Source organism: Setaria viridis, chromosome 8 (assembly GCF_005286985.2).
Source record: "Setaria viridis chromosome 8, Setaria_viridis_v4.0, whole genome shotgun sequence".
NCBI classification, from domain to species: domain Eukaryota; kingdom Viridiplantae; phylum Streptophyta; class Magnoliopsida; order Poales; family Poaceae; genus Setaria; species Setaria viridis.
In genome coordinates this window covers 18,140,550-18,154,314 of record NC_048270.2, presented here as the reverse complement: position 1 = coordinate 18,154,314, position 13,765 = coordinate 18,140,550, and the positions used below count along the sequence as shown (strand labels likewise).

At 43.1% G+C, this 13,765-nt stretch overlaps 1 protein-coding gene and 2 pseudogenes across 1 annotated transcript; all 3 read left to right on the top strand.

Moving 5' to 3' along the window:
- The first annotated feature begins 271 nt into the window (after positions 1–271).
- On the top strand, positions 272–2,068 carry LOC140220238 (uncharacterized; annotated as a pseudogene).
- An 8,098-nt stretch (positions 2,069–10,166) lies between these two features.
- On the top strand, positions 10,167–11,516 carry LOC140223682 (protein ALP1-like; annotated as a pseudogene).
- A 312-nt stretch (positions 11,517–11,828) lies between these two features.
- LOC140220237 (uncharacterized) lies at positions 11,829–12,773 on the top strand. Its single transcript, XM_072290254.1, is given in 2 exon segments — positions 11,829–12,164; positions 12,246–12,773. Coding segments are annotated over 2 exon segments (864 nt in total).
- Positions 12,774–13,765: the final 992 nt, after the last annotated feature.

Sequence of the window (13,765 nt, the reverse complement as noted above, 5' to 3'; positions counted from 1 at the left end):
CCTGTTGCACAAGCGGCAAGGAAACACAATCCCAGGGGCAAATAATGGAGGGCAGCGATGGGATGGCAGATGCCCGAGGTCGGCCGGGTGGGAGGGATGTGATAGGAGTGGGCTGCGGATAGGTTCTTGAAGTCGTGATCGATTTTTCATCACGAGAAGAGGATGGTGAGCGAGATTCTAGCGTAGGATTGTATTGTGCGTCAAAGGAAAGGCGACTGTGAGAGGATGAAGACCTTCCAAAACTGAGGACGTCAATCACAGCAGGTGCGCGATGTGGGTAACTGCAAGAGTACCCCAAAAAGTTCTTCCCCAAAACTATGTATTGGGGGCTCTTCCAAAAAAAATTTCCCTCAAAAATATATCAACCCACAGCACCCAATATTTCAAAATAGGTCACGTCATCATATTCAGCTCCTTAGGAATCCGTTTATTTTTCCTGTCCACCATCGTGATCCACGTCGTTGATTTTTCCTCCATCAAAATCAGTAGCCCCTCGCGATCTCCAGCGGTGTCGCGTTGCTAGGAGGTCACGTCGCTGACTTCGAGGTCCGGTACCCTGCCTGCGCGCTTTGCTGGCTGCCCGACGACCACCACCACCAGCTGCGCACCTGCCACTGCTGGACGCCTGGCGCTTTGAGGACGACATCAAGACCCTGTTCCATGCGCTTGGCTCGGTAGGCCAGGGCGAGATCGTCCACTAATTTGCTATGAGTCAACGAAGCCTTTCAATGCAACTGGTGCTGGATTCGTCATCAGATGATGATGATGATGATTTCTTCCTCTTTGTTACTCATGTGGCCATGAATGCGGATGAGTCCGATGGTGAAACAAAACATCATGGTTCTATCCTAGGGCATCGAGTACTTCAGCGAGACAAACAGGTAGGGCATCGGAGATTGTATCAAGATTATTTTTTAGATGATCCTACGTACGGACATAGTTGTTTCAGACAATGGTACATAAACAATAGTCTTATTTGTACCATTTTTTTTAAAATTCATATTATATATGTATCTCATTACTCTTGACATGTAGGTTTTGAATGAGGCATACACTGTTTGTATGCATATGGAATGCCGTAGAACAACACGATGATTATTTTGTGCAGAAAAGAAACCTTGCTGGTACACTTGGCCTTTCTAGTCTGCAAAAGATTGCTGCAGCATTTTGGATGTTAACTTATGGAGTAGCAGCTGATGCTACAGATTATTATGTCCATATTGGTGAGAGTACTGCTATTGATAGTCCGAGAAAGTTTGTCAGTGTTGTTGTGGAGGTTTTTGGAGATGAGTACTTGAGATCACCAAATGAAGATGATACTGCTAGATTACTTGCCATTGGAGAGAGTAGAGGTTTTTCTGGTATGCTTGGGTTAATTGATTGTATGCATTAGAGATTGTATGCTTCGGCAAGGCAAGGTATGTACATCAGGCATGTGCATGAGCCTAGAATTATACTTGAAGCTGTTGTAGATAAAGATCTTTGGATTTGGCATGCTTTCTTTGGGATGCCTGGTTCCCACAACGATATATACATTTTGCACCAATCTTCTTTATTCGCACGGCTAGCTGAAGGTCAAGCTCCAGAAGTGAATTATACCATTAATAACAATGAATATACAATGGGTTATTATCTTGCCGATCGCATATATCCCTCGTGGACCACATTTGTGAAGACCATACCTGAATCACAAGGTAGCAAGAAGAAATATTTTGCAACTGCCCAAGAAGCTTGTAGGAAGGATGTGTAACGAGCATTTGGGGTTGTACATGCTCGTTTCGCTATCGTTAGGGGCCAGCTCGATTTTGGGATGAAGACACCCTCAGACAAATCATGAGGGCTTGTGTCATTATGCACAACATGATAGTTGAGGATGAGCGCGATGAGAAAGATAATTTAAATTATGATGGGGTGGGAGAAAAGGTGAAGATTTCTCATGATGAAACTCCTGAACTTGAGAAGTTTATTAAAAAAATACAAGAATATAAAGGATAAAGATATTCACAATCAGCTTCAAGATAACCTCATTGGGCACCTGTGGCAACATCATCCAGACCTCTACAAATGATTACCTATAATTACCTATAGTGTATATTTATTTGCTACTTTCTATAATTATGGATACGTTACAAATTTATTTGTACTTGGCACAATGTTATCCATATGAGAACTGCTATTTGTGATACTGGCACAGAGGTTTTTTCTCCGGATAGCATAGGTTTCAGATTATGTCACAACCCATCTTGAGGCTAGTACAAACGAGCAGAAAAATACAAAGAACTCAAAAAAGGCTCTGCCCCTGAACACGCTGTGAGTATACAAAAGAAGGGTGCAGTCATATTATACAATATGCAAGTGAATAATAAATATTTAAGAATTCATGAAATGCACATTACGTATCGATGATTAAAAGAAGGCAGCTCAATGAAGTAGAATGAAGCAGGGACAAAACTGAAACACATGGATATAGACACAATATTTTCTTCCAAACCCACTCACACACATGGTGGTAAATATATCAAAGTCCTAGATGACTGATTGTTCATGACAATAAGGTCCACATGGAAAAAAACATGAACAGCTTCTAGTAAGATTCAAATGTGAAACATGAAAACTTGGAGAATTTGCATAACAAAGATATGCCAAGCTGCAGAACAAATAGAACAGTTGTTATTAATACTATTTAGAAGAATCGAATACTAATTAAGTACTAGGCATTGATAGTCAACTCATGATCTTAGCCCGCAAGCACATGTAGTATTTCTTTTGCTCATCTAGTATGACAGTAAGGTCCATGGTCATAATCCTCTCTTCATCCCTCCTTTTTTGCAACTTTTCTGCAACTGGACCTCCTGGCTCCTCACCTCAAGAAGTAGTTTTTCATTTGCAACTTGATCGTGTTCAAGAGCAAATGATTTGTTGAACCTCTCCTCTTTTTTTACCTCTTTCTCCCCATCAGTTTCTTTCTTCTGTGTCCACATATTTTCTAAGGTTGCTGTCACACTTTTTTTCCTTCTCTTGCAGCAGTGCTGCTTTTGCCTTCTTCTTACCAATTGGACTTGTCAATGCATTATCCTCTAGACCTTGAATGTCACCTTGTCCTATTTCACTTAGTAAACTTGCACTCGGACCAGCAATTGAGCTTGTCTTGTACTTCTTGTTAGATTTTTTAGCAGCAGCGAATTCATCAGTTTTAGCAAGCTATTTTGGTTGTGTTCTCAGCTTATTCCAGCAATGCATGAACTGTACAAAGCACATGCCTCTTCAACTTGCACACACCAACATCCAAGCGATATTCATATATGATATATAAACATAAAATAGTCGAAACAAATCATGGTATTGCATACTGAGTAAGTACCTTGTCTTGTATTGTAGTACCACTCTAACATCTTAACTCAATCCGTGATAGACATCCACAAAACTTGTTCATACACTTTTGTATGGTCTCCCACCAGTGCACGAGAGAATTCATGGTACGCGTTGAGGGGCACGTCCTGTGTTCATGGAAGTACTCATAGATATGAGACCAATACTTACCACGTTTTTGATCTTTGCCTATGACCGGATCCAAGCTTACATTTAGCCACCCTAAAACAAAAATCTCATCTTCATGGTCACTAAAATTCTTGGATTTCTTATGGTTTGGCCTCGCGAGGGGGCTGCTGGAACTTCATTAATTGCCTGTGACTGTTGGTCAGCATATGTGTTGCTATAATTATCAAAATCCCCTTGATTGGTTTCATCCATCATCATGTTGGAAAAATATCCATTTCCTGCAAGCATTTAATCACTGATAAGTTTTGTGTTAAAACTCAATGAACAGAACACAGAGCAGTAGTAATTCTACTAAGCTGATAAACAGAGCTGGATATATTATTTTAACTTGATCAATAGGCAAAGGTTCAATTATTTTGGAGAACAAAGAAAATAAAACAAGCTTTCTGTATTGGAAGTAGATAACAACAACCGAAGCTGTTTTTCACACTGATTTGCACACCCCAGAAGGTTCCTGGTACAAAAGGATAGGCAATCTGTACACTGATTTGCACACCCCAGAAGCAGAAATTTCCAGTAGGGGAAATGTAGATATTATGCAGTACTTGATCTATTTACTTATATACTCTGCTGCTATTTCCGAATGTCAAATTGAATTTCAGGTTTGTAAGATAGTTCCCAGACAGCGTTACCAGAAGAAGCTGGATGGCAGTCAGGTTTCTATTCCAAGGGAATCAACCAGTCAGTTCCAGCCAGAACCCAAGAAATCCATTCCTCAGGTTCATGATCTCACTGCACTTTGTGAACTATTTCAATGTAACTGTAAAAATGAAATGCATACAGACAAGCTCCATTAGGCAAAGCAGTAGAGCACTTTGCCTACATATGAACTGAAGCATCAGAAAGAGCAAGCAGGGTAGGTTGACAAGAAAACTTTGACTGTTCTGGATGATTAAAACTACAACAAAGTTTAACACGCAATCTGCTGCGTCTCATGAGCTGAAATCAAAATGATAGTTGATGCCTTGAAGCAAAAAAAAACTCAGGTACTACTATTTCTGACTCTGTCAGGATGTCTATATCTAGATTGTCTGTAGGCAAAGTCCTCAGACTAAACTACCACAGGATTTGAAGCACTACTGCCAGAAAAATTCAACAATGCATTCTACAGTTCTGACCAGATGTTCAGAATTTGTGGGTCAATTGCATGCACAGAGCACTACACATTAGCAAAATTAACTCAACTCTTTACAGAAACCAAGGATCACAGAACAAAATATGAATTTGATTGACGAATTAGGATAACAGGTTATGAGAACCATATCATTCAGAAAAGTGTTGCCGTTGGCCATGTGCTAAAAGGATGCAGAGGCGGCGGCGCTGCCAGGGTACTGCTGCCAGGGGATCATCATCGTCACCGGCAAGGCCTGCCATTGGAGGTTATGGTGTTCGTCGACCCTGCCCTTCACTTCGCATCTCACCTCCACTGGTCCGGCCAAGGTACTCACCACCGGCAAACTGGAAATCTTGGACGCCGCCGTTCAATTGGGCGTTGGGCCGCCGACGGCCATGACATGATGCATCTTCTGCCTACCACGCCGATCTTGTCCTTGTCGAATGGGACCACTTGACATTGGTGGCTCCTTCTGCAGGCCTCTTGCGCCGCCACCGCCGCTGCCGCCGCCGCTCAGGAAAGGAGCTACGGCCGCTGCTGCCGCTGCTGCCCGAGAAAGGAGCAGCCGCCGCCACTGCTGCCGCCGCCCGGGAAAGGAGCTGCCACCGCCGCTCGGGAAAGAAGATGCTGCCGCCACTGCTCGGGAAAGAAGATGCTGCTGCCGCTACCGCCGCCGCTCAGGAAAGAAGTTGCCGCTGCCTCTACCACCGCCACCCACGAAGGGCCTGCCGCCGCCACCACCCAGGAAGGCAGCCGCGGGTGCGCGGAAAAAAAAAGTGGGAATGGCAGGCGCGGGCGCACACGGGCGGATTTGGGGAGGAAAAGCGCCGCGCAAATTTGCAGGCGGAACAGCTCTGGATGCGGGTGGACGCAATTTTGCGGGAGGTTTGGTGATCTGCTGCAGCAACTTTGTTTTCCTATTTCCCCCTAATTAAGGTTTTAGGGGTAATTTAAGGGAGCTCTTGGAGTTGCTCTAAAGCGCATATGCGGGTGAGAATTGTTTTGAATTTCATCGCTCTTTATAGTATTGATTGATCTTACTCCAAGAATAAAAAACTATGCTAGCTTCATGAGGGAAACATATGTTGAAAACTGGGATAAACACTGCAGTTACATCCTTTGCTACGTGATGTCGATGATTCAAAATATTACGAGAAGTGAAACTAGCTTTATGAGGGAACACGATTGTTGATAACTAATCTTTCTGGATGCTTTCTGCAAGATATCGGTTCTTGCAGGTGCTTGCATTTTGCGGTTTGTAATTGTAGAACATCACAATAATTTGACATCTCTTGACCCGAGGTTAGAAAAAAATTTGGATTGCTGGGGAGTTAGCAAGGGTATCTCTCAAATCTTGAATGCTTTCATTACCTTGGTTCTAGAGCGATAGCGAGGTGAGGATGACACCCAGATAATTTTTTTCCTTTTTTTCTTTGAGTAATTACAGTATGCATATCAAGTTTAAGAAAAAAAATTTGGATTGCTACATCCATTTTGTTTCTTTTTTTTTTGCTGTAGATGCTGCACTTGTGAATCCCGTTGGACAAATCGGTTGGTAAGTTTTTTTTTAATTACAGTGCCACATATTTTTTATTATAGTTGCAGGGACACTAATCTGGGCCATTTGTTCTTAGAGACGTACATTTAGTTGTCATTGGTAATTGTCATTGACGTTAGCTCTCTCTGGTTTTCGCAAGATGTATTTCATGAGCTTCCTAAGAGGTAGAATAGAATCTATCTTTTCATGAAATCATAATCTAGAGACCATGTGTAGTCGTGGATTTGTAGCATTTACACTTTCGAATAATTGTATCTGTTAAAACCTGCAATTCAGCTCAAATGGTCACGTGTTGATCATAATTTATTAGCTCATATACCTGATGATGTGCTAAAGCAAGCTTTGGGCTTATGCCGTAAGCATTTAGGGGGTGTTTGGATCCTGGAGCTAAAGTTTAGTCCGTGTCACATGGAATATTCGAAGGCTAATTAGGAGGACTAAATATGAGTTAATTATAAAACTAATTACACAGATGGAGGCTAAACGGCGAGACAAATCTATTAAGCCTAATTACTCCATCATTAGCAAATGGTTACTGTAGCAGCGCATTATCAAATCATGGACTAATTAGGCTTAATAGATTCGTCTCGCCATTTAGCCTCCATATGTGTAATGGATTTTGTAAATAGTCGATGTTTAATACTTCTAATTAGTATCTAAATATTCGATGTGCCAGGGACTAAAGTTATTTTGTAAGCTGAGGCTAAAATGAACTAGAAGTCAGGTGAAGTCACTATTTTTGACTTCACCGCCTTTGGCTTCACTGGTGAAGCTATTTTGGGAGAAGCCCTTCCAAATGGCCTCTAAGAACGGCTGAAAGCCAGCTATGGTTTTTGCTAGAGCTCGAGCCCATGGTTCATGTTTGCATAGGCAAGTTTCACGTTTGGGTCTCACACAGTATGCCATGAAGACCTTTGCGCTGTACTTGCTGCATAACGTGGTGTGTCAAAACTTAGGCCCTGTTTGTTTGAGCTTTGACTTCTCTGAAAGTTGCTCCTGAAAAATAGCTTTCTGAAAGCTAGCTTCTCCAAAAGCTAGGGTTGTTTGGCAAGCTAGCTTTTGGAGATATCTGTTCCGTGGGGTCCGTATTTCAATCTTATCTTCAACCTTCTCTCTTGTCTAGCCAAAGCTCCTCTATGCCTCCACATTCCCTACACTCCTTCACCCCTCGCGCTTCTCTGTGCTGGCAGGGAGCCGTAGCCTGGAGCTCGCCCTACCGCTGACCCCTCCCTCGTGCTACTCTACGGTGGCTGGAAGCCACCGCCTGGAGCTCGCCCATCCCAAGGTCTAAGGAGGGGCGCTGCGCGGCAACGGTAAGGTGGTGGTCGGCAAGGCAGACGAGGACGCCGTGCGCCATTGGCGATTTGAGGCCCTATATGCACTACAAGGTTTTGTCACAAATGCGACCAATTTTTTTGCAATAGGCGACTTTCGTTGCAATACATAGGGGTTATTACGACAATAGTCCATTTTGGTTGCAATAGAGGTGTCATATTGCCACTATTTGTGTAGCGTTGCGACAACAACTTATTCGTTGCAATAGGTACGCTATATCGCAACAAAAATTTGTTAGTTGTAATTGCGGCGACGTATTGCCACGCTATTTTATAGTGGTGGCAATTAGTTGTCCATATTGCAACGATTATAACACGTTGCGATAAGTACTATTGTACGTTGCAAAAGAGTCTTAGATATAGCAACGAACTCAGTGTTGTTGCAAAAGATATCTTGGTTATTACAACAAAAATAGTGTGGTTGCAAAAAAAATATTGGTTACTGTAACGAAAATATACAATGTTGCAAATGAGTCTTAGATATTGCAACGCTAATATGAATCGTTGCAACTAGTATTAGATATAGCAACGAAAATGGTATTATTGCAAAAGAAATCTTGGTTATAGCAACAAATACTGAAACCGTTGCTACACAGAAGGTGCTATTGCAATAATATGTAGTCATTGCAATATAGGGGAATGCATGGTTGCAATAGATGAATTTGTGGGTGCCGCCAGCTTGGTTATGTTGGTGGACCTTTATTTTGGCCCACACATATGGCAGGCCTTTCTTTCACGAGCTAAGAGGCCTAATCCTGGTCTATGTCCTAGCATCGCCTCCCCTCCTTCGCACGACTCCTCTGCTTCTCCTCATGTGATGCTGCCATGCGACCGCCGCCTGCCGTCATCTTCCCTAGCGCGTGAGTTGCCGAGTGCCAAGGAAGAGTCCCCTTGTTAGTCCTCCACGATCTTGTCGCCTCCCCTCGTTCTTCGCATGACTCCTCCCCTTCGTCGCGCGATCGCCACCTGCCGTACGTCATCTTCCGATCCCTAGCTAGCGCGCGAGTTGCCAAGTGCCATTAGTCCTCTACGATCTCTCGAGGCGCAGGACGACACAGGCATTGTCCGATTCCATCCTCTCAATGCAAGGTATATATAAAATCGATCCAGACCTATCGCAATTAATGTGCATGCTGATAAACTTGAGTTATTCAATTAGTATATATATTCATTCAGTTTTTATAATACTTGTTGATATTAATAATACCGATGGAGAAACCTATATTTTATGCAGGTTATTCAGGAGTTGTATAGTAGTACAAACCTGTGCTTAAATTATTAGTTGGGTTTTTTGCAATATGGCACATGATCATGAGGATCGTAGTTGGATGGAATTATCACATACAGATGCTGCGTGGCAAAACGGAGTTGCTAAATTCATCGAAGATACCTTTGATGACACCTTTCTAGGACAGACTGCGTCCTGTCCATGTAGAGGATGTCGTCGCATGGCATATCAAAATAAAGAAGTTGTTGAGTTGCACTTGAATACCAGAGGGTTTGATCCGTATTACATAAAACAACATCATATTGGCAGATCTGCTAAACGTATTGTTGTGGACGATGATGATCGGGACGTTTTTGAAGGTAAAGAAGGTGATCCACTAACCATGTGTTTCGTTACTGGGTCGGAACGGGTCGGACCCCCTTCGTCCCATGTTTGGTTCAAAAGAGAACTGGGTTGGGTCCAACCCACATGGGAATATTCCCATTAGATTCGGGTCCAAGTGATTCCTCCAAAATGGACGGATCGTTTCGACACAGTTCTCCTCGCGCGTCTCCTCTCACCGAGCGTCTCCTCTCACCATCGACCCCGATGCTAGAGCAGCGCCGGTTCCCCTACTGCCGCCCCTAACCTCCTCCGCCGGTGCTCCCATCCGTCGCCTCCCCTACCATCGCTGCCCCCCCTTGCATCCGCCGCCGCAGCCCCCATCCACCGCCCCTCTCCCCCGGCCGCACCTTCTTCCAGTGGATCCGGCGCCGCTGCCCCTGAAAATCGAGGCATCCCTACCCTCCACCGCCCCTCAGATCCACCTCTGCCCTTGACCGCCACCACGCCCCTGACATCCGCTGCCGGGCCCCTAAGTTCCGCCGCCGCACCCTGATCCCCTCCACCGCCCCTTAGATCCGACCCCACCCCTGACCGCCACTGCTTCCCTGACGTCCGCCGCCGCACCCCTGACCCCCTCCGCCGCCGCCCCTAGCCTCTGCCGCAGTGCCCCTAATCCCGTTCGCCGCCCCTCAGATGCGCCCCCGCCCCTGACTGGCACCGCTCCCCTAACCTCCGTGGTGGGCAGCGGCCCCTGACCGACTCCACCGCGCCCCTAACCTCCGCCGCCCCTATCAAGTTCTGCCGCCCCTGCCAAGCGCCGAACCTGCCAAGCACTGCCGCCCGTACCATCCGCCGGTGCCGCGTCCCCTGCTCTCCAAGGTAACGAAACCGTACACCACCATGCTTATGTTGGTTTATATTTATTGTATTGGCTTTGCATGCTCCTAGTTGATAGTATTATGGATTTGAATTGAATAAATAGTCTAGTAGCATGACATCCTGGTTCAATTGGCTCTAAGAACAAGTGTTTCTTTTATTCTTGTATTATAGATGGATAAGAGGACCAAGATTGTAACTTGTGCTACTGCTGCATACAAGTTGTTGTCAATGATGGCGGTGATTATTCAATCTAGAAAACATAAACGATGTACAAGAAGGGTTGGTATTACCTATGGGCCTATGGAGGCAAGGGATAGGATGAGAGTAGATTATCTAAATAACAAAATTTGGAAGGATGACACAACTTGCTTGAACATGTTAAGACTGAATAGAGGCAAGTTCTTTCGATTTTGCAATCCTTTTAGAGAGCGTGGTTTGCTTCAAGATACATGTAACTTGTGTCTTGAGCAACAGGTGGGTATGTTTCTAAATACAGTGGGACATAACCTTAGGAATAGGTTAGTTGGAACTAATTTTGGTAGATTGGGGGAAACAGTTAGCCGCTATTTCAACAAAGTACTCCGTGCTATTGGAGAGCTGCGAGGGGAACTAATTAGGCCCCCCTCTTTGGACACTCCAAGCAAAATTGCAGGGGACAATAGATGGGATCCTTACTTTAAGGTGTGAGGCTTATCCCTATTTTATTTTGACTTTTCTATTAATCTAACATCATATGGTCCCTAATTTTTATCTTTTTGAAAAAATTAGGACTGTATTGGAGCTATTGTTGGTACTCATGTAAGAGCATCTGTTCCTAAGAACATTGAGCATGCCTTTCACGATAGGAAATCCTTTTGCACACAAAATGTAATGGCAGTTGTAGATTTTGATCTACAGTTCACCTATGTGTTGGCTGGTTGGGAAGGGGCTGCACATGATGCTCTAGTTTTACGTGATGCTTTAGAATGTGAGAATAGCCTTTGTGTCCCACAAGGTAATAGAGTAGTAAACTCTCAACTTTTATATACACATTTCAGTCTATAGTATTATGACCAAACTATATATCAAATGATAGGAAAAATCTACCTAGTCGATGCTGGATATGGAGCCAAACCAGGATTTTTGCCCCCCTTTCATGGAGTTCGGTACCACTTAAATGAATAGGGAAGTAATCTAGTGCAAAATGAGAAGGAATTGTTCAACCTTAGGCACTCATCACTACGTGTCACAGTAGAGAGAGCATTTGGGGCACTAAAGAGGAGATTCAAAATTCTTGATGATGCTACACCATTCTTTCCTTTTCCAACACAAGTTGATATTGTTTGTGCTTGCTGCATTATTCACAATTGGGTCATACAAGATAGGTGTGATGAGTTCTTCACAGAGGATACTAATTGGGCAAGCTACAACCATGCTTCCACACGCATTGGCCAAGCAAATGAGCATGCTGCTATGGTTAATTTCAGGCAGCAGATAGCAGATCAGATCTGGGTAGACCGTCAAAACAACAATGTTAACTAATATTTGTTTCAAACTTGAATTTCTTTCAGTTGTATAACATGTTTAAGCCTTTCTTTGCTGATGTTGAATAATATTTTTATGAACATGTTGCTTGTTGAATTTTATGTAATTTGTGGTGATAATGTGTATTTTGGCTATATCTTGGTGCTGATTTTGTATTGGTGATAATGTACATTGTGGCTACATGTTGGTGCTAATTTTGTATTGGTGATAATGTACATTGTGGCTATATCTTGGTGCTGATTTTGTATTGGTGATAATGTACATTTTGGCTACATCTTGGTGCTGATTGTGTTTTTGTCTAGCAGAACAATGGAGGAAGTAGTTGAAGGGTGTGGTGGGACTAGTGGGCATGCTACGTGGACATCAGCAATGTCTGCTTTAATGCTCTCTCACCTAAATGATTTGGTGGCTGCTGGTTTGAAGACATCAAAGGCATTTAAGAAACACCTTTTCAATGCTTGTGCTAGGGCTATCAATGAGAAGTTCACCACAAGGATCACTGGTGAGTAAGTTAAGAATCATTTGAAAACATGGTAGAAAAGGTATGCAAAGATAAATAGATTGAAGAAGTTGAGTGGTGCCCTCTTTGATGAAGAAAACTGCATGATTACACTAGATGAGGAGCACTACAATGGCCATGTCCATGTAACCTTACTGTCGTTTGCTTAGTTCTTGATTCATTCACCAATGTTAGATTATATTAACATATTTTTCCACCATGTCTAGGATCACAAGTCTGATGTTGAGTACTTGAACAAACCCCTCTTGCACTATAGAGAGATGAAGGCAATATTTGGCAATACCATGGCTACTGGAAACTTTGCAAAAGACTCAAGTGCACCTCTAGGTAGAGAGGATGATGAGGGTGAAAGTCAAGACGAGGGGGATGAGGTTACTGGGCATGGTCCAAGTGATGGGCATACCACTCAAGGGGCAACATCTTCTGCTAGTAGACCAAGTAAGAAGTCCAAGATAGCTGAAATGGAGGAGGATGGGCTGGTTGCCACCTTCAAAAGTGTAGGTGAGAACCTTGCCGCTGCCATAAAAATTGTAGCTAAACCTGATAATGAGCTGCCACCTGACCTATTTGACATCTTGAACCAACTTCCTGGTTTTAATTCAGCACATATATCTTTCTACTATGCTCATTTGGTGACCAATCCTCACATTGGCAAAACTTTCTATAACTTGCCATTCGAGCACAAGTTAAATTGGGTCACAATGTTCATCGCTGAGAAGTTCCCTGGAATGTAAGAGTGATTTCGATGAGTAGGATGTTTCTTTTGTTAGAACCTGATCCTGAATTAGTGTCTAAGCTCTGAATTTATATTATGTAAGCTTCAATTTGGTGGTTGACGTTGTATTGCCTTGAACTTAGTATATGTAAGTAAGGCTTGAACTTGATTAACGTTGCTCAAGATTGATGAACTTGGTGTATGTATGTAAGGCTTGAACTTGGTATATGCTTTTATTTTCATCCCTCTTTTGGAATATCTTTCTTCTTTTCAGATGATTTATGTCCTATGTGTTTATAACCAGAAAGCAAATGAGCATCAAATCCTGTTAAGAAGCCCCTGAGTTGATGATACTATATTATTTTTAAATTAAGCAGTAGCAGGTATTTAAATTAAGGGTAATTTTTCATAAGAAAATAACAGTGCTAGAATGTGAGCAGTAGCAAGTTGATGTCCTATATTGTTGATGAATTGGTATGGCAGCTAGGGCAATCTCACCAAGAAGGTGAGCATATTCATTGTCAAACCCGCATCCTCAAACCAAACAAGAGATGGAACCACTCCAACCCGCTTTATCCCACTAATCAAACAAAAAACTGGGTCCAACCCATCCCTGCAACCAAACAAGAACTAGGTTCACTCCAACCCAGAAAACTGGGTTGGCTCCGACCCAACCCGTATGGTCCCAAAACCAAACACATGCTGAGCTACTTTCATCACTAATTAGTGGTGCCATACATGGTGAAATTAGAGGTGGTAATATTGAGCAGCCAAATCGCAGTAAAGGTGCGGGAGTTGTTGTAGGATCCAAATTTATTAGTACATAGCAGCTTATATCTGGTGCTAAAACATGAGTAGGAAAAAACAAAGTACAACAGGTACGAACTGGAATTGTGCTTTCAATATTGTTGCATATTGATTCCAAGATAAAGTAGCTTCACAAGTTTTAATTCACTTGTTTGTTTCTCTTCGCTTCAGCAGGCCAGTGAAGCTATGGAGGGGCAATAAGAC